This window comes from Hipposideros armiger, unplaced genomic scaffold, assembly GCF_001890085.2.
Source record: "Hipposideros armiger isolate ML-2016 unplaced genomic scaffold, ASM189008v1 scaffold_650, whole genome shotgun sequence".
In the NCBI taxonomy this organism is placed as follows: Eukaryota; Metazoa; Chordata; class Mammalia; order Chiroptera; family Hipposideridae; genus Hipposideros; species Hipposideros armiger.
In genome coordinates, this window is record NW_017732000.1 from 401562 (window position 1) to 422595 (window position 21034).

The window sequence follows — 21034 nt, forward strand, 5'->3', positions numbered from 1 at the left end:
ACACACGGTAGCTTATGGCAGCCCACTGCAGCAGGGGACTGCAGCCTACGCCATCGCTGGCGACCCACGGCAGCCCAGCCCCAGGTTGAGCTGCCGTTCACCATCTTAGCTGCAGAGGGCAGTGTCACTGGCCCTCACATGAAGAATCCGAACCGGGGCCCTCTGGCGTCCCAAGCCAGTTCTTAACCAATGCGCCACTCGGCCGGCCCAGAACCATACTGTTTTGATTACTATATCTTTGTAGTAAAATCAGGGAGCATGATACCTCTAGTTTTGTTCTTTCTCAAGACTGCTTTTGCTATACAGGATCTTTTGTGGTTCCATACAAATTTTAGGACTATTCTCATTCTGTGAAAAATACCATTGGTATTTTGATAGAGATTGCATTAAATCTGTAGATTGCTTTGGGTAGTATGAACATATTAACAATACTAATTCTTCCAACCCATGAGCACGATACAGCTTTCCATTTATTTGTTTCATCTTCAATTTCCTGCATCAGTGTCTTATAGACTTCAGAGTACAATAACACCTCCTTGGTTAAGTTTATTCCTAGATACTTTATTCTTTTTGATGCAATTTTAAATGGGATTGTTTTTCCTAATTTCTATTTCTGATAGTTGTCAATGTACAGGAATGCAACATTTGTATCCTACAGATTTCCTGAATTTATTTTTTAGTTCTAATAGTTTTTTGGTGGAGTCTTCAGGGTTTTCTGTATGTAGTATCGTGTCATCTGCAAATAGTGACAGTTTTACTTCTTCCTTTCCAATTTCGATGCCTTTGTCTCTGTGTCTTCTCTAATTGCTATGGCTAGAACTTGCAAAACAAGGTTGAATAAAAGTGGTGAGAGTGGGCATCCTTGTCTTGTTCCTGATCTTAGAGGAAAAGCGTCCAGCTTTTCACCATTGAGTATGATGTTAGCTGTGGGTTTGTCGTGTATGGCCTTTATTGTGTTGAAGTATATTCCCTCTAGACCCACTTTGTAGAGAGTTTTTATCATAAATGGATGTTGAATTTTGTCATATGCTATTTCTGCATCTATTAAGATGATCATACGATTTTTAGCCTTAGTTTTGTAAATGTGGTATATAATGTTGATTGATTTGTGGATACTGAACCAAGCTTGCATCCCTGGAATAAATCCCAGTTGACCATGGTGTATGATGCTTTTAATGTATTGTAGAATTTGGTTTGCTAATATTTTGTTGAGGATGTTTGCATCTATGTTCATCAGAGATATTTGCCTGTAATTATCTTTTGTAGAGTGTCTTTCTGGTTTGGGTATCAGGGTTAATGCTGGCCTCGTAGAATGAGTTTGGAAGTGTTCCCTCCTCTTCAACTTTTTGGAATCATTTGAGGAGGATAGGTATAATATTAATTCTTCTTTATATGTTTGGCAGAATTCACCTGTGAAGCCTTCTGGTCTTGGACTTTTGTGTGTCGGGAGTTTTTGATTACTGATTCAATTTCATTACTCGTGATTAGTCTGTTGAGATTTTCTGTGTCGGTCTTAGAATATTGTTTCTAAAACTTAGTCAATTTCTTTTAGGTTGTCCAGTTTGCAGCTGTGTGATGTTAATAATAATCTTTATGATCGTTTGTATTTCTGTGTTTATTTCCTTCCTTCTACTTACTTTGGATTTTGTTTGTTTGTTTTCTAGTTCTCTAGGTGTAAAGTTAGATTGTTTATTTGGGATTTTTCTTGTTTCCTGAGGTAAGTCTGTATCACTGTAAAGTTCCCTTTTAGAATTGCTTTTGCTCTATCCCATACATTTTGGATCGTTGTGTTTCTGTTTTTATTTGTCTCGATGTACTTTTTTATTTCCTCTTTGTTTTCTTCCTTGACCCATTTGTGTTTAGTAGCATGTTGTTTGGCCTCCAAATGTATGTGTTATTCCCAGTTTTCTTCTTATAATTGATTTCTAGTTTCATATCATTGTGAAAGAGATGCTTAATGTGATTTCAGGCTTCATAAATTTGTCGAGACTTGCTTTGTGGCCTAACATGTGATCTATCCAGGGGAATGTTTCATGTGCTCTTAAAAAGAATGTGTATTCTGCTGTTTGGATGAAATGTTCCGCTATGTCTATTAATTCTAACTGGCATAATGTGTCATTTAATGCCACTGTATCCCTACTGATTGTCTCTCTGGATGATCTATCCATTGGTGTAAGTGTGGTGTTCAAGTCTCCTACTGTTATTGTATAACTGTCGATTTCTCCCTTTATGTCTGTTAATATTTGCTCTATGTATTTAGTTGCTTCTATGTTGGGTACATAGTTTTTTACAAGGGTTATATCCTCTTGTTGGATTGATCCCTTTATCGTTAATGTAATTCCCTTCTTTGTCCCTTGTTACAATCTTAGTTTTAAAGTCTATTTTGTCTGATGTAAATATTGCTACCCCAGCTTTCTTTTGATTTCCATTTGCATGGAATATCTTTTCATCCATTCACTTTCAGTCTGTGTGTCTTTAAATCTGAAGGTGAGTCTCTTGTAGACAGCATACGAGTATCTATGGGTCTCGATGATTTTTCTTATCCGTTCAGCCTCCCTGTATCTGTAGATTGGATCATTTACATTTAAAAGTAATTATCGATAGGTATGCACTTATTTCATAATGTTCTTTAAACCGGCTCCTTTTTACATTTCCACGGCCAACAGGACCTTATCATGCACTCTTGGGCCAGTATAACCCATCTGGCTTCCTTGGCGCCAAAAGGGACATTTACAACACAGTGTGCTTGTGAAGTAGAGCCACTGCTCTACAGAACTTAAGATGTAGAGAGAAGCCAGTGGGTCTTAAAGCCACTGCCCTCCTTCCCTATGTGAGGCCGTTTGTTGTTGGGTCTCAGGGAACAGGGTTAGGGAAACAAACCATCCAGTATAAAACAGACATCCAGTTACTTCCTGGCAGTCACCCCATGTTAACGTTCAGAAAAAGGCTTTCGGTTATCTGCCACTGTTATTGTTACTGTTTGTTTTCACAGCTCCCCCTTCCCACCCTCCATCTGAATGTAAATAAGGTTTTTGTCTTGCAAGGAAGGTGTGGCACATGGAAGATAATTTTTGAACAGGTATTGATGAATTAATGACTCAATCTTTTCATCAAGACTAATCTTATCTCCCCCAGCCTGAATTTAGGGAGGTGTTACTATAAAATGTGGATTAAGTTTAATTGGTTCTTGAGAAGGAAATGTTGCCCTAACTTCTTTAGTTCAGGAAAACTTCATAGAGAAAGACCATCATTCCATAAAATAGTGAGGAAGGGCAAACAGAGTATACTGGGAGGTTCAGAACCACAAGCAAAAAAATGTATCAATACAAGAGTTGTCTAGGTAAAGAAACAAAGCAGCTCAGATATTCCCCCTGCTTTTCTACTGTTTTCATTTTCACATATAAGGGAGCCAATGCAAAGCTTCAGTGATAATAAATTTTGTATGGAGTACAGATGACTAGGTTTCTTTAAGAATACCGCTGAATCAAAATCTTTCCTGTCTATGAAACATTGGAGGATATTGTAAAGTATCTCGAAGGCAGAGTGTATAAAAGCACGTAGTCGAGCGCCAGAATACCTGGGTTTGAATGCTGGTTCTGCCATTTATTTACAGAGTAACCTAGCAGGGCAAGTTACATAATTTCTGGATAATGTAATGCAATACCTACCTTAAATCGTTGTTAGGAGGAATACAGTTCAAATACGTAAGCTCTTTGCAACAGTGCCGTATTTATTTTAAGTGCTAGGTAAGTGTTCAATATTATTGCCGTTATTCCTTATGCAGACTTACATTTATTGTAGCTTTAAGAACTTATTTGACGTAAAATTACTGTAGTAAAGCTGAATGAAGTAGCATGCAGCTGGTTTTGAAAGCAAAGCAATTTATGCTGTCTCTTAAATGTAAATTATGTGGGAGAAATATGCTAATATTAACTCTCTTCCAATTGTGTGATTATCTTCCATTTAACTTTCAGGAGAATCCTCATTGACACTGGAGAACCAGCAGTGCCAGAATATATCAGCTGTTTAAAGGAGGCTCTGACCGAATTTAACACAGCAATCCAGGAAATCATAGTGACTCATTGGCACCACGATCATACAGGAGGCATAGGAGATATTTGCAAAAACATCAATAACGGTAAACAGAAAACATAAATTAAGCTCATTGAGGAAACTGTGTTTTCAGAATAATTTACTTCCATTACAGAAAGTAAGCTAGTAAACCATTAACTGAATATCTTATATTTAAATAGTTTGTGAACTAATTTCGAAATTTTCTATTTCAAATCTCTTTTCTCCCTCTTATTTTCCCCCTTTGCCCAGTTATGAATTAATTTAGTCTGTATGCCAATTACTACTTCAGATTTATAATAATAAACCACTGTTAAGCATTTACATCGTTCCAGGCACTGTGTTAAACACTTTCCATGGGTAGTTAATATTATTGTCCACATTCTAAACGTGATCTCAGGACTTCCATAACTTTAAGGCTCTTATTCTTATATACTGAAATACTGGTGAAAGATCATTGCATTGAAAATTCTCTGTCCCTGAAACCTATTCAGCCCTAATGCTTTAGCATCTCTCCTTATTCCCTCAACCCACCATCACACACATAGATGCATTCACTCATTCATTCATTCATTCATTCATTCCTTTAGCAAATATTCAAGTGGCTGCTATATCCAGGCATTGTTCTTGGTACAAGGGATGTAGCAGTGAATACAACAAAGACTGCTCTCATGGAGCTTTCATTCTAGTAGGGAAGGTAAATGGTAAATAAAGAATAGGTCAGGGCCGGCCGAGTGGTGCGTTAGGTTAAGAACTGGCTTGGGACGCCTGCTCTAAGCAGCAGGGCACCAGTTCGGATCCCACATTAGGGCCAGCGACGCTGCGCCCTCTACAGCTAAGATGCTGAACAACAGCTCGACCTGGAGCTGGGCTGCCCTGAGTCGCCAGCGATGGCATAGGCTGCAGTGTGCTGCCATGAGCTACCGCAAGCTGCCAAGAGCAGCCGTGAGCGGCCGTCCAGTGGCCGGCAACTGACCTGCCTCACCCGGGAAGAGCACAATGATAATACCAACATCGGCCAGTGAAGCGACATCCTCCACAGCTAGAGTGAAAAACAAAAGGACAGCAACTTGTCTGTTCCCCTCCTCCAATTCCCCAATAAAAAAATCTTTACCAAAAAAAGAATAGGTCTGATGGTGGTCAGCATTACGAAGAAATATAAAGGTAAGTGAAGAAAAAGGGGACAGAGAATAAAGTGGAAGAGGGCAGTGGCTATTACATCTGGGCTAGACAGGGAGAGGGAAGTAAGCTACACAGGTATCGAAGGAGGGCAGAGCAGCAGAGGGCATTGCAGGAGCTGAGATACTGGACTGGGGGTGTGATTGGCATGTGCAACGCACATGAAGGACAAGGAGGTCTAGAATGTCCATTGACAAAAGGAATGGATGCATGTATGCACTCAGCTAATACTTTTAAATGTTTTTAAGTATCTTCTTTTTAGGCCTTGGAACTACAATTAAGACAGAAAGATAGTCTCAGCTATAGCAGCCAATGTTACCAGGCTGCTCATTCTAAAAAACTGTTTAACCGGACTTTCTTACCCTGTCACCTCCTTTCTTCCTATCCAAGGGGACTGACTGTATGCCGCAAAAAATCATTCTCTCTTAGTCTGATTTTTCCTCACCTTTTTTTTTTTTAAAGATTTTATTTGACAATTGGGGGAGGGGAACAGCATTCGGGATTCGGGGAAGGGGAACAGACAAGTTGCTGTCCTTTTGTTCTTCAGTCTAGTTGTGGACGACGTCGCTTCACTGGCCCGTGTTGGTATTTTCATTGCGCTCTTTCCGGGTGAGGCAGTCGCTCGCTAGCCATTGGACGCCCGCTTACTTTGGCTGCCAGCTGCTCCTAATAGTTTACGGGAGCCCACTGCAGCCTACGCTGTTGCCAACGACTCACGGCAGCCGTTCCAGGTCGAGCTGTTCACCATCTTAGCTGTAGAGGGCAGTGTCACTGTCCCTCATGTGGGATCCGAACCGGTGCCCTGCTGCTCAGAGCTGGCACTCCCAAGCCAACTCTTTACCAACATGCCACTCGGCCGGCCCCCTCACCATTTTTTATCTGCCCATTAAATTTTGTTGATTAAAAAAACTATGTTTCGGCTCCTTAATCAGCTTTGGTCATCTTTTTTAGCATGAGGGTCAATTTGAAAAATTAAAATGTTTAAGGCCTGCTTTTTCTCCTTTGTAAATCAACTTTTTTTACCTTGACTTTACATCCATTATATGTACCCATTTTAAGTGCATAGTTTGTAAACACCAATGTGACCTATCCAATCAAGACAAAGAACACTCTTATTATCCCAAAAAGAGATCCCCTTATTCCCCTCTCCTGTGATTCCCCTCCAGCTCCAGCTCCCACTGATCTGCTTTATTTCACTATAGACTAGCTTGGCCTCTCCTGAAATGTCACATAATGGAAATGTACAGAATCACTCGCTGGCTTCTTTCACACAGCATCCATGTCTTTGAGATTCACCCATGTTTCATATATTAGTAGTTGGTTCCTTTCATTGCCAAGTAAGAAGCATGGTAGGAATACACCACGATTTATCTAGTCACCTGTTAATGAACATTTGACTTTCTTTAAATTAAAATAGTGTTGAGTTCCATGCAAAATAATGAACGTTTATATAATAGATGACCTATGAGAATGATTTAAAGAAAATCAAGGAGAAATTTCATACTGCTTTACAGCCACTAAAATTTTAATATTATATTTGAGGAGTGGCTTTCTTTCTGAGCTTTATTGAACCTAGACCAGCTGCATGCAGACGTTGAGTTCCTCGGTACTGAAACTACAGGGGTACCTTTCAGAATCTTCCTCCAAAAGTTCCACACATTTCTCCATTCTCTAAATCTTTAATCACTGCCATTCTTATTCCATTCTGTTTTTTTATTGTTTCCTTTGTTCCATATTGTTTTACTATTTTGTTTAATCATTAGTTACAGCAGACATTTTTTCAACTACTTTATAATGCTACCCTGTGTTTTTTTCAGGTCACACCAAAATTATGAATGCCACTTATAAGATTTCTATGGGAAGATACAGTAACCCCGAAGCGCCTGCTTAGAAAATTTTAAAATAAAATCAGTATATAATTTCAGAACTCCTAGTGACTTGCTGGGAGCCAGAAGTTTAACAGACATGAGAACTATATAGCCGCAGGCTGCTTGAGTGTTTTCTTTTAGTTTGTTTTTGAAGAATGTGTTTTGTTATAATTATTTGCAGCTGAAGTTGGGTCTCTGCCACTATTTCACATCCAAGACCTAGCATACAATGTTTGTTTCTATGCTATTCAATTACAAGGTGTTTCTATTAGAAAATAATATACATCAGCAATATCACGTGTTTGTATCAGCTTAAATAATTAGCATTAGCATTGATGTTATAATCCATTATTCAAACATTAACAAAAAAGTGAGATTTCCTCCTGTTAAAGTAATTATATGATAGAAACAGAGTGTAGATAAGTGGTTGCCAGGGGCTGGGAGAAAGAGAATTGGGGAATGACTAGCATTGGGTACGGGGTTCCTTTGAGGGGTTTTGAAAATGTTTTAAAATTATATAGTGCTGATGGTTTTATAATTCTTTGAATATACTAAAAAAACCTGAATTTTACACTTTAAAAGAGTGAATTTTATAGTATGTGAATTATATCTCAGTAAGCTTTTATTAAAAAGTAATATTAGTATTATTACATGATTGCTTTCTGCATGCCCTCCTCCATCCCGTTTATACATTTAGATTACTGTTGTGAATAGGATATGTGCTTTCATATTTACACCTAATTTTAAAAACTGACACACAGTTATTTTCTAGTATGACATTTGTTTTGTAACGTTGAGATAATTGTGAGTTTTTTGGAAGGATTGTCTGCCAAAGATCTCATAACAATATAATACCTCCACTTCTTTACTGAAAGGCAAAATGATGCAGATTAAAAATAAAAACAAACGAAAAATCCTCACCATGTCACTGTATGATAAAGACAGTTCCCAGAAGAGCATACTTTTAGCTTCAGCCTCTAAGATACAAAATAATAAAGCCTGGGGCTGGAGAAGGAAGCTCCAGTTGTTGTTGTTTTAGTTTATTTTTATTGTATTGTAATATTTCTATCTCCTTTATCCTCCGTTCTTAGCTAGATTTCTGCGCCTTACCAGTTTTCCCCTAACTGGCTTTTTCTCCCTCCGTCTTGCCATTGCTACCATCCTGGCCCTAGTATTCATTACCAACCAGCTGGATTGTTCCAGTCACCCCTTTTCTTTCTGATGTTTCCCCTCCGGTCTCCTGACCTGCAGCCGCTATATTGATGGCCACAAATGCCATATTGATCGATCTGTTAACGCTATTTTGTTTTCTTACTAAAGAGTGTCCATTGGCCACATAATGGCAAAGTTTAAATTCCTCTGTTCTGTGAAAGGCAATTTAAGGCCCTTCATGATCTGAACTCATCTTACTAATCCCACTTTATCTCTACTCTTCCCAGCCAGTATTTTGCATTTAGACAAATTGGTAGCGTTATGTTGTCTCACGTACGCTACGCTCATTCTCATTTCTATGACTTTTCTAACTCTGTTCCTCTCTACAAGTGTTTCTCTGAACCATTTCCAATCTTACTCGTCCTGCAAGTCACACCTCAAACTCTATCGTGTTTATGCATCCTCACCAAATTGTTTCCCCTTCCTCTGAACTCCTTTGGCTTTTATTAGCTGAATTGCCCATTTAGTATCGTTAAATGGTACTGAGTATAGTGCTTTAATTATTTCCTGTTTGTAAGTTTTCCCCAACTATGACAGTTTTTAAGCACTTGGATGTTATCGTGCTTGTACTCTCTATACTAGTTAGATAATTGGCAGTCAGATATTGACAGGTTAATTAATTATCTTTGTGTGAGTGAGAGGTAGTACAGGTTAAATTCATTATTCTGTTTTATAATCTTAGCCCCAGGTTTGGGGCTTCCTTTCAGCATTCTCAGAAAGAACTTGATACTACCACCCTTTAATTATGAACTACCCCCATGATGCCATGACTTCTTTTACTATATGTTAGGCACCTAGACAGAGAAAAGTTCCCAGGCTGTGTATTACTGATTTTCAGCACCCATCTTGATATCAAAGCAAGCTGAGATTAGGAAGAACTACTTTCAAATTTTTGTATAAAGTAGAAGTAACTGGAAAAACACAAAGGCCTAGAAGGGCAGAGGGAGTAAAAAGCTCTTTTGTTGAGACAGAAGAAATAGCTACCACCCCAGAGATATGCTGCTGTAATTCATCCCATTTTCTGTTGTCTCTTAATGTTAATATTTTTTACAGCCATTCACAAGTGTTAGCTCTAGGAAAATTGGTCTCTTAACAGGCTGAATTACCATTTAAAGTGTGACTTAAATATTTTACATGTTTTGTCACTAGACACTACCTATTGCATTAAAAAACTCCCACGGAATCCTCAGAGAGAAGAAATTATAGGAGACGGAGAGCAGCAGTATGTTTACCTGCAGGATGGAGATTTGATTAAGACGGAGGGCGCCACTCTAAGGTACATAAGTGTCCTTTAGGTGGGGGTATATGTGTTATTAAAAGGGAAGAAGGAAGATTTCTGCATATTTGCTTATATAAGTTAATACCTCAGGAAGGATACGAAAGCTCTGATATTGGTTAGTCTGGGTAAGAGAAAATGGGTTGCCTGAGAAACAAGGAAAAAGAAAGCCTTTTCACTCTATCGACCCTTTTTAAATTATTTATGTGAATTATATGATTACCATTTTTTAAATAAATAAAATTTTAAGTTAAAAAAAATAGATTAGCATTTCCTGCTGGGGTGATTTAGGGATCTACCCATTAATTAAATTCAGGGCTTTCTCAGGCCCTCATTTCCAAAAGATGACCCATACCTAAAGGAAATACATTTTACGCCAGGCCCAGAATCCCCCATTACCTACTTGAGGGATTCGAAAAGGATCCAAACTCAGTAATTTTAAAACCGAACTAATTATAGTTCTCTCTCCTCTATGATCTGTACTTGCTTTCTGATTTCAGAACATCTTCTCTCGGTACTTAAGATTTTATTTTTAAGAGTGTGAGCTCTGAGCAGGAGGGTCGCCGGTTCAATTCCCAGCCTGAGTTGAGCTGCCAACAGGTGGCAGGATGACTCAGCTAAAAAAAAAAAAAAAAATTTTTTTCTCCTAAGATAGAAGCTGATTCCTCACCTTTATCACTTCCCCTCCCCCACACCCACCATTTCTAATCAAGCTAGTTTTTACCTCAAAAATATTTGTCAATGCCGTCCCTATTTCCTTCCCATCCGCTACCACTACTTCTTGCTTAATATTCGTGTCTCCAGGTGCTCCCCTTTCCAGTCTACCTTTCATGCACTCCGTCACTTGAAATCTTGACTAACTCACTACATACCAGATGTTTATCCTCTTTACCATATCACAGTCTGGCCCCAAACCACTCACTGTTCTGGTCGTAGCTCCGCCACTCCCCTCGCAAACAAGCAGCCATACCCGAATACTCCTGAGCGCATTATGTCTGTTCATGCTTTTGCGCATACCTTCCCTTTACCAGACATCACCCCTTACCCGCTACTTGTCTCCCTGATAAATTCGTATCTCTTGATTCTTCAAACCTCGGTTCACATGTTACTTACTTCAAGAACCCCTTGTGGGCAGAATTAACTGCTCCCTCCTCTAACTCTCATATAATTTTAATTATTTTGTTATGGCACTTACTGTATTGTAATGTTTTGATATGGAGGTAGGTATCTCCTTAAAAGGTAACTAACTCCTTAGGTTCACAATGTTAGTAATGCCGGTTACTATAGCAAACCAACCCAGAAATGTAGAATGGCTCAAATGTTAAATAAGTTTACTTCTCAGTCACATAAAGTCCAGAAAAGGTTCCTGATTAGCAAGTGACCCTCCTGCAAGTAATGTTTCAGGATCCTTCCATCTTGCGGATTCCACTGGCCTCAATAAGGTTGCCATGGTCACCGAAATCAATCCAGTGGGTGGAGAAAGAGCATGGAAGAGCCCTGGCATGGGAGGTTTTCATGGACCAGGCTTTCTGTGGCATTGGCTGTCAGTTCAGTCATGTGCCAACCCTGACTGTGGAGGCTAGGAAATACAGTTTCACTTCATGCCCAGGAAAAAGAGGAAATTGGCTTGATGATGACCTGGCCATTCTCTGACTCAAGCAGATACCAGATTCATCTTTATACCTTCGGAGCCTGGCACACAGAAGGCAGTGAATATATACCCTACGTATAGTAAATCTTTACACAGAGGCGAGTAGAGGAACAGATGAATGAGAAAGAGGAAATAAAGTAATGGGTATCCATCCCCCCTTTCAAACCAGTGTCCTCTTTTTTCCACATCACTAGTGATTTACAAAATTAAATTTAGAAACCAACTAATTTCTGACAATTTTCTTAAAATGCTCTTGTTGAAAATATGATAGTATCTCACATGATTTGCTCATGATACCAAAGGAAAACAAACAGTACATTACTACTTCTTCAAAAAGAATTCTTGGGCTGGCTGAGTTGCGCGCTGGTTAAGAGCTGGCTTGGCACACCAGCTCTGAGCAGCAGGGCCCCCGGTTTGGATCCCACGTGACGCTGCGCCCTCTACAGCTAAGATGGTGAACAACAGGTCGACCTGGAGCTGGGCTTCTGTGAGCTACCGTGAGTTGGCTGGCAGCCAGCGTGAGCAGTGGCCGGCAACCAATATGCTTCACCCGGGAAGAACACAATGATAATACCAACATGGGCAGTGAAGCGATGTCCTCCACAACTAGACTAAAGAACAAAAGGACAGCAACTTGTCTGTTCCCCTTCCCCAATTCCCCGATAAAATCTTTTTGAAAAAAATGTGTTCTGACAATACTGAATCTCCCCCATCACACACCAGCCCTAGGCCAAGTTAACGAAAAGGGTAGAGACAGGAAGTTATCCGCGGTCCATCGAGTCTTCTGTCTCAGGTTTTGGAATGTCTCACAGCACTGGTTTATCAGTTATCACAGAATCACGGCTATTAGATCTATACCTAATTTGCAGATTAAGACTATTCAGCTTTTGAAAGTTAACTACCACACAGCTGCCATGAATAGACCACATATTTTAAGATTTTATTAAAGTATGCAAACAGAAAAGTGTAGGTATATCATCAGTATGCAGCGTGGTGAATTGTTATAAACTGAGCAAACCATATGAACAGCATGCAGATCTAAAGACAGTATCGGTGTCACCCATGTCCTTGCTTCCTGGCACTGCCCCACCGCCTCAGTTGACTCTTATTTCATGGACTGAATTGATACGAAGGATCTCAGTATTATCTGAATTCCATTTAATTTTTGTTTTACGGCATTGTGATTAAGATAAGTAGGGGGATCTATTTTACGATTGTGAAAGAAAACTAACATGAATCAAAAAAAAAGGATACACTTTTTAAATGACTTAGTAATCTCTTCTCAAAATATAAAGTCTTATGCTAAAATCTGAATAAAACATTGAATTTGCTATTGTAATTTAATTTGCTACATTTCATTTACTATATTGGTTTCCAATTTCCATTTTTATAAAGTCAGTAAAACCCAATTGTTTTAAATATTAACAAGAAGACTCATTGTTAAGCAAATGTTCCATAAACAGGTTAAAATCTACTTAAGTCCGCAAATATCTGATGTCCAGTTGGTCTTGTCTACATGCCAATTTTGAAAAGGAAAAATAATAATAATAATAAATATATATATATATATATATATATATATATATAGAGAGAGAGAGAGAGAGAGAGAGAGAGAGAGAGAGAGAGAATACTCACCAAGAACCCATTTCTAAAAAAATAGCAAGTTATCAAGGTTTTTCACTCAGGATTCTGGATGTAATCCTCAGGAATTTTCTAGTGAACTAAGTTTAATTTCTCAGTTAATCTGACAGCTTTTGTTGACTTCCACAGTTTCTAAGGGCGCCATTCTTATGAAGTCTACTCTCCCAGAAGGGCAAAACTACCTGATGAATGGGACGGCCACAGCTGCAGCTCCTCTGATCTGTAGCAAAGCACCTCTGATGTCACTTCATTTTCTCCTCCTGCCTGTGTGAAGTGAATTTTAACACAGTTTTTATGCAAATTAAAGCATTAGCCACCCAGGTGACTGGAGAATTGGAATTTCTGGATCCCCTAATTTAAGATATCCTACTGATTCCAGCCTAGAAAATATCAAAGAACGATTTCTGAGTTCTGGCATGGGGAAGGGGAGGGGAACATAAAGGAGGCATTGCAAGCACCTTGACAGATAAGAGTTTGCAGACTCTGAAAAAGAATGGTTCTCCAAATGAGTTTTTGTACATTAAAAAAAAAGATGGAGGTTCTGTTTATAGATGCCTTCTATGTGTGATTGTTCATAAGGTCCATAAGATAAGATTCACACCCACCTGTTTTTATAGTTGCTAGAACTATACCTCCTGAAATTATTTGCCTGTAACACTAAATAATTTTATTAACTAGTTACAGCAGGTTTAATCAGACAAAAGACATGATTTCTAACGTCCCTTTAATAACCTTACCATTGATGCCACTATAATATAGTAATTATCTGCAATATGTAAAGCATGTACTTGGAAACCATAAAGGCATAATAGTTCTTAATGTCAGTTCATAATGCCTCTCAAAAATATAATAATTGCTCCCATTACAGTAGTGTCTCATGTTCTTGTACATTATATCTATACTCTTAGCGGATCTTTTAAAAGGTTTTTACAGTTTCAATATTTAATGTTAAGGACTTGATTGGATTTTTGGGCAAAGGAGAAACTCTTCTAAGTTATAGTCATTTCAGTTTTCCTAAATACTGTTATTTAAGAGTTGAATTTTTTCAAATGCCTTTGAAGTGTCTAGGAGATGATCATAGTAGTTTTCTCCATAGCTTCATTATGATTTTCAGAGATCTTATAATAGTGAAACACCCTTGCATTTTTTTAATAAACTTTATTTGGTCATAATGTTACTATTTTTAAATATGCTTTTGGATTCTATTTGTTAATATTTTAATTAATATTTTTATAATGATATTCATTATTGAGATTGAGTAGTAGTTTTCTTTTTGTGCACCCTTTGTTGGTTTGGGATTCGTAAGTTTTCCTTTTTCTATGCTCTGAGATAGGTTTAGTAGTAGTGTAATTATCTGACTTTAAATGTTCAGTAGAGTTATTCTGTGAAAATACCAAGCCTTTAGTTGCTAATGACAATTACACATCTTTTTAGTGGAGCTTCACTGTTGCTTATTAGTAATATGGTCCTGTGACTTAAGCTTAAAGGAAATAACTTTCAGCCTATTTCTGTGACTGTCCTGCTTCCCAACAATCTCTCCAGCGGTTTTAGCATCTTATAAATAATACTTGCCTGAATTAATATATTGAAGGTGGCGTAATTGTGACTTCTTATTCTAGTATTTCTTCCACTTTTTTTTTTTCATTTGCTCACATTCTTCTTAATGAAGAAATTCCCCCTCTTTTTTGAATATTACTATAGTGCTTCCTTGTGCTTTTGACATAGCCTCCCCCAGTCTTTCAACATCTCACACAAGATGTCTCAATATCACAATTTACTTTCCCTGCCCCAGACCTGGAGCCAGCCATGTCTGTAAGAAGCCTTGGTTTGTATGAATGGGAAATGCTATTTAGAAACAAAGAACTGAGTGTGAGGTGTGCTCGTCACTACTGGACCTCATTGCTTCTGAGCCTTTTTATAGACAAAGCTAGGGGGGGGAAAGGAGATGATGAATTCATGATTCCTCAGTTCAAATAAACAACCGAAAGCTTTAATTCCCTGATTCCATGTATATTTTTTAATTCTCCCACAGTGAAAAACTTGGTTCTTACATGAATTTATTCACTTGTTTATACCAGTGTACAACAAATGCAAAATAGTTTCAGAAACACAGTAACCTGTAACACTTTATTGAGTAAAGTTCAAGATATCTTTGTAATTCTATTGATCTTAATATATATTCTATTAAGGATGTACAGTCTTAGTATTATATTTAAAACTTAATTTGATTTAATTTTTTACTGTGGCTATATTGTCTATTAGTGTACAGTAAGGTTTCTGTATTTGATATCAAGGTTTTATTTTTATGTTTAGAATATATAAAATATTTACATTGCTTAAAAGTTAAAAAGTTCTAATTAGAGAAGTCTTGCTTGCACCTCTATTCCCTACACTCCACCTGCCTACCCCCTGTAGGCAGCTGTATTCATTTGTTTTGTTTTGTTTTTTGGTTTTTTTAAGATTTTATTGGGGAATTGGGGGAGGGGAACAGCGCTGGAGAATCGGGGGAAGGGGAACAGACAATTGCTGTCGTTTTGTTCATCAGTCTAGTTGTGGAGGACACTGCTTCACTGGCCCAAGTTGGCACCATCATTGCACTCTTCCCGGGCGAGGCAGATCAGTCGCCGGCCTCTGGACGGCCGTGGCTGCTGGGCACTCACGCGGGCTGCTGGCTATATACGGTAGCTTATGGCAACCCGCTGCAGCGTACACCGTCGCCAGCAACTCATGGCAGCCCAGCTCCAGGTTGAGCTGTTGTTCAGCATCTTAGCCGTAGAGGGCAGTGTCACTGGCCCTCATATGTGGGATCCGAACCGGGGCCCTCTGGCATTCCAAGCCAGTGCTTAACCAACGCGCCACTTGGCCGGCCCTCTTTAGTTTTTTATTTATTCTTCCTGATCTTGCAAAACTAAGTAAATATATACAGATTTCTTTTTATTTCCCCATCTTTCTTATATAATAGAACATACTAGGAACACTCTTTGGCACTTTGCTTTTTCTCACTTGACAGTATATCCTGCAGATTGCTCCATATCAGTTTACAGAGATCTTCCTTGTTCTTTTTGATAGCTGTATAGTATTTCATTGTGTGGCTATACCGTAATTTACCCATCGTGCCCTAGGGGTGGGCATCTGGGTTGTTCCTCATGTTTTGTTATTACAGATAATGTAATGAATAACTTGTACATATTTTTTGTATTTGTGAAGGTGTGTTTTGGGGTAAATTTCTAGCAGTGAGTGAGACTGATGGGTCAGAAGGTTAATGCACTTGTATTAATAATTTTGCTGGAAAGTTCCAAATACCCCTCCATATGGGCTGTACCATTTTGCTCTCCCACCAGCAACATATGAAAGTGATTTTTTCTCATAATCTTGCCATAAAGTGTATTGTAAAATGTGCCTCCTGATACACAAAGAAAATTGAAAAAAGAATATGTTCTTAGATAATAAAAGCACTGTCTCTAAGTAGTGGAAAGATTGGTGAATTTTATCTCCTTTAAGTACTTTTCCAAATTTTTTGTAATCAGTACTTACTATATACTTATAAAATAAGGGGAAAAATGGGAACAGTATTAAATTTGCACTTCAGAGTGAGAAATTTGATTTAGTTAAAGGATAGAAATTTTCTGATGATAATTTTCAGTGGGTGACAAGAAAAAAAGCTTTTTAATTCACTGACATCATTTATTTGTGTCTTGTCCAGAGCTAAGGATAGAGAATAATTTGCTTCTCAAAATTCCTTCTAAGCTTAAGAGTTCATAATTGTTACTATTTCTTCTTTCAACCAGAGTTATATACACACCTGGCCACACTGACGATCATATGGCCCTACTTTTAGAAGAGGAAAATGCTCTCTTTTCTGGAGATTGCATCCTAGGAGAAGGAACAACTGTATTTGAAGACCTCTATGATTATATGAACTCCCTAAAAGAGTTATTAAAAATCAAAGCTAATATTATATATCCAGGTGGGTAATTTTCTAAATCTAGCTAACCATTTCTGTCAAATGATGAGGAAGGCTCATTTTGGTTTGTCTGTATACATATGTGTTTGTCTGTATATGTTTGTGTTTTTAGCCTTGACATATAAACTGCTTCTTTAAAATTATACCCCTAAGTCTTGTCCAGCCATGCAGTTAAAAAGAAGGCCAAGAGTTATATTAATAACTTTTTATAAAAGATATGAGGGGGTTTCTTTTTAGCATTGAAACAGCTATTAATAGAACTATTAAACAAAGGAAATGAACTTACATGGGAACAACAAAATTTTTGCATTCCATAAGCTGCCTTCAACTTTGTTAACTTGATTTGCATCGTGGGCCACATTTTTGCCATGTAGCCTTGGGTAGCATTTGACCTTTGAGTCTTACTTTTCTAACTCACACTATTGAAATATCAATAGCTTCTGTGTCAACTGTAAAAAAGGTATATTTATTTCCATTCTCCAAAAAAGAAACCTGTTGTTAGCAGCTCAACTACAATGCACTGCTCTTCAATATGAGTCACCTCTCCATCCTGAAAGCTAAGACAGATACAAAACCCAACAAAAGGGCCCAGAAGGAAAAAGAAACTAGGTTCCTTCATTTTTTAAGTCCTTCTCACTTGTTCCTAACCAGAGAGCCATGGGAAAATCTGAAAATAGTGTCTTCAGTACCCTCATATTCTCTCATGCGTAACCACTGCGGAGGGGGCAGGAAACACAGTGAACCTGGGCATTTGGATCAATACTATGAAACAGAAGGAATGGGAGCTGACAGCTGTTTTTAAAGCAAAGAGAATAGACATTTGATGCACTCACAGTTGGGCAAAGCTAATGAGAGGCTGCTTAGTAAAGGCTCTTAGAGTGTTAGCTTTAGTGAATCCAGCGAACTGTCTTATTAGCACAGCAGGAGCATCTATGTAAATTATCTTCTGTAGCCATAGCTACCATACATTAAAGCCTGCTCTCAGTTACCTGCTGGGACCTTTACAGCTAGCTCGGGTCCTCCCAGAAACCCAGTGAAGTAGGCACATTGCACAGCTCAAGAAACCAGCTCACAGATTAAGAGACTTTCATGGCCACACAGCTGGTACATGAGTCGGAATTCTAACCAAAGCCCAGGCTCTGTGTGTGATGAGAAGTTAACCTGCTTCTGGATATTTTAAACATCCCTCTAGCACACTTGTGTAGAATAGTCATTTGCACTGTCTTAAAGACCAAGTAAATTTCAACATAACTTTATCTGGGTTGTCAGCATTTCTGAATTACTAGCCTATACATAACATTCTTAAAGTCGCACTGTGGTTCTTGTGATTTTTTTTTTTTTTAAGATTTTATTGGGGAATTTGGGGAAGGGTAACAGCCAAGTTGTAGTCCTTCAATCTTAGTTGTGGAGGGCGCAGCTAGCTTAGCTCCAAGTCTAGTCGTCATCTGGCCACCCGTTGGCAGCACAGCTGCCACTCAGCTTGGACACAGCTCACTGGCCCATGGGGGAATCGAACCAGCAACCCTGTTGCTCAGAGCTCGCGCTCTTAACCAACTGAGCCATTCGGCTGGCCCTCCTTGTGAATTTTTAATAGCTCTTGGTGACTGACAGGAAGCTACCTTTACATTCCCCCTTTTTTGTTTTTGAACACCCCCCAAAAGGATATATATTTTTTTAAGTATGGCTCACTATGGTAGTATACAATATTGTTTTCATATATGTATAACTTGAAACCAAATTTTTTTTAAAAACCGCTCTTGTGACATTAAATCATAATCTAACCAGCATGAGGGCCGGCCAAGTGGCTCAGTTGGTTAAGAGCTCGCTCAAGAGTTTGAGCTCTGAGCAACAGCGGTTCGAGTCCAGCCCGAGCTGAGCAGCCGCTGAGCTGCCAACAGGAAGCAGGATGGCTCAGCTAAAAACAAAACAAAACAAAAAAAATCTAAAACAATAATCTAACCAGCATGTCCACCCGTGCCTCTGCCTTCTCCAGTGTCTTCTGACATCTCTGCTGGTTCCAAGTCGCAAGGCCTAACACAGGGAAGAGCTTGCAAATTTTGCTTTTCCTCTACAATTCAGCCTTGAGCAACTTGAGAGCTTTCTTCATGTTGTCGGGCAGTAGAGCTGCGTCCGAAGGTTCATAGGCAGAGACGATGTGAATACCTTCCAGTGATGTCGGCTCTGACTGTCAGGGATGGGTCAGCAACCATACTCCTGGGGACATATGAACCATCAGGAGAATGTTCTTTCGTAAACGAGACTGAGGAGGACAAACAGCTCTGCCAATTTCTGGATTTCTTTGCTTTCAGCAAACACTTTTTTTAGAGCTTGACGATGTGGACATTCATCCAAGTGATGAGTCATCATCAAGGGCTTGTGGCCTGTCTTGCGTTTGTATAAAGCTGCTTCATCTGTCCAAGTCTAGATAAGTCAGTCACCGCTACTTTTGGAGGGGGTCTGGGGCAGTTTGGGGAGACAAACCTTTGTGACCTTGGGCCCGGTCTGACTGTGGTATCTTTAGCCAGAGTGTAGGAGAGGGCCCCAGGAGTGAGAGTGTGGACGCTGAAATCTCCTCCATGGCAAGTCTGTCTGTGTGAGCCAGGGGCCTCGTTGCATCCAGGCTTCCTCTACGTTCCCCTTTTCAGTCTTTTATAAGTGAGGGTAGCATAGTGGCTAAGAGCATCGAGTGGTGAAAAGCGTCTGGGTCAGAATCCCAGTTCCTCCTTCGCTGTGGAGCAGGGCGCAGGTAGTTTACTCTCCCTATGCCTCAGTTTCTGCTATAACAGGATAACAACAGTACCCACTTCAGGGCAGTTTGTAAGAATAATATATGCTAAGCAGTGCCTGGAAAATAATGAGCACTCTGTAAATATTACCTATCGTTACTGTTGTGGTTAGTGTGTTTATTTTTAGATTCTAATTTTATAGTTTTGTGCACAATAACATTTTATCTAGATTTTGATATAATTGTCGAATGTTTTTTGGCATTATACATAAATTTTACATCTCTTACATGTATATAGTTTTCCAAATAATTCTTTTTTTGGTGTGTATTTCAATACATCATATGAATTATTTTTAAGTAGAATGAATTAACTTCACTTATACTTAATACTTTTTATCTGGTTGAAATAATTTTTGTAATTATTCTAATTCAGGACATGGCCCGGTAATCCATGATGCAGAAGCTAAAATTCAGCAGTACATTTCTCACAGAAATATTCGAGAAGAGCAAATTCTTACATTATTGCGTAATGATTTTGAAAAATCATTTAGGGCGATGGAGCTTGTAAAAATTATTTACAAGGTAATTTTCACTTATTTGTACATAGCCCCAATTATATTAGAATAATCTATTTAATAAACTACAGGTATAGTAAATGTACCACCTCCCAGAACAGAATAAGTCTGTTAATTTTATAAGTAATGCCACTTACGTAGATTTGAGACCAGCGTCATCAACTTTGCAGAACACAGAAGTTAAACAAAAACTAGCCTGGAAAACAAAAAGAATCATTCTGAACCATCACTAAACCTTATATACTTCATTCTGTAGGAGAGATCGTTCCAACAGCCTGATGGTGAAGTTTTGTGATGACTTAGGTGTTATTCTACCATAGCTATCCTGATTATCTGGTGTCCTAGCCTGTGGCATGTGAGAAGGGACAGTCTGCTAGCGACAGATACTGGGATAACAGCAGTGAGAACTAGCAGCCATGCCTAACAATGGATTAAGCACCTGTAAAAGAACACGAGGAGAGAAGTGTAGCGTACAGAGAAGGAAGCCCTCAGCTGAGCGGCCTCTGAGCACTTCACTCCATAACAGCACTGTGTGGCAGTCAGTATAATTCAGTTTTTCAGCGAATGTTCATTAGGGATCTGCTGTGTAGGCAGGATAGCTGAGAGGTTAAGAATGTAGGCTTTGGCATAAGATTACCTAGGTTTAAAAACTCCCACTACCACAACCTGTGCAGCCAGAAGACACATGAGAGTGTAACTAAGATGAGCTTGAAAAGGTACCTGGGGCCAGCTACAGTTAAAGGACCTTGATGTCCCATAGGCCTAAGTTATCGAAAACCGATCAGATCATACTCAGTGTGCCTTGTTTAAAAGGAGGGATGAAAGGGTCGGCCGAGTGGCTCAGTTGGTTAAGAGCTCGCTCAAGAGTTTGA

General features: G+C 38.9%; 1 protein-coding gene and 1 pseudogene across 1 annotated transcript in view; one reads left to right on the forward strand and one right to left on the reverse strand.

Moving 5' to 3' along the window:
* LACTB2 (lactamase beta 2) overlaps positions 1-21034 on the forward strand; it is a 30275-nt gene that overhangs the window by 6462 nt on the left and 2779 nt on the right. The window contains exons 2-5 of the mRNA XM_019626001.1: positions 3975-4138; positions 9480-9606; positions 16687-16865; positions 20021-20169. Coding sequence (XP_019481546.1) covers positions 3975-4138; positions 9480-9606; positions 16687-16865; positions 20021-20169 — 619 coding nt within the window. The remainder of the gene's footprint in view (positions 1-3974; positions 4139-9479; positions 9607-16686; positions 16866-20020; positions 20170-21034) is intronic.
* LOC109372626 (anterior gradient protein 2 homolog pseudogene) lies at positions 18789-19995 on the reverse strand (annotated as a pseudogene).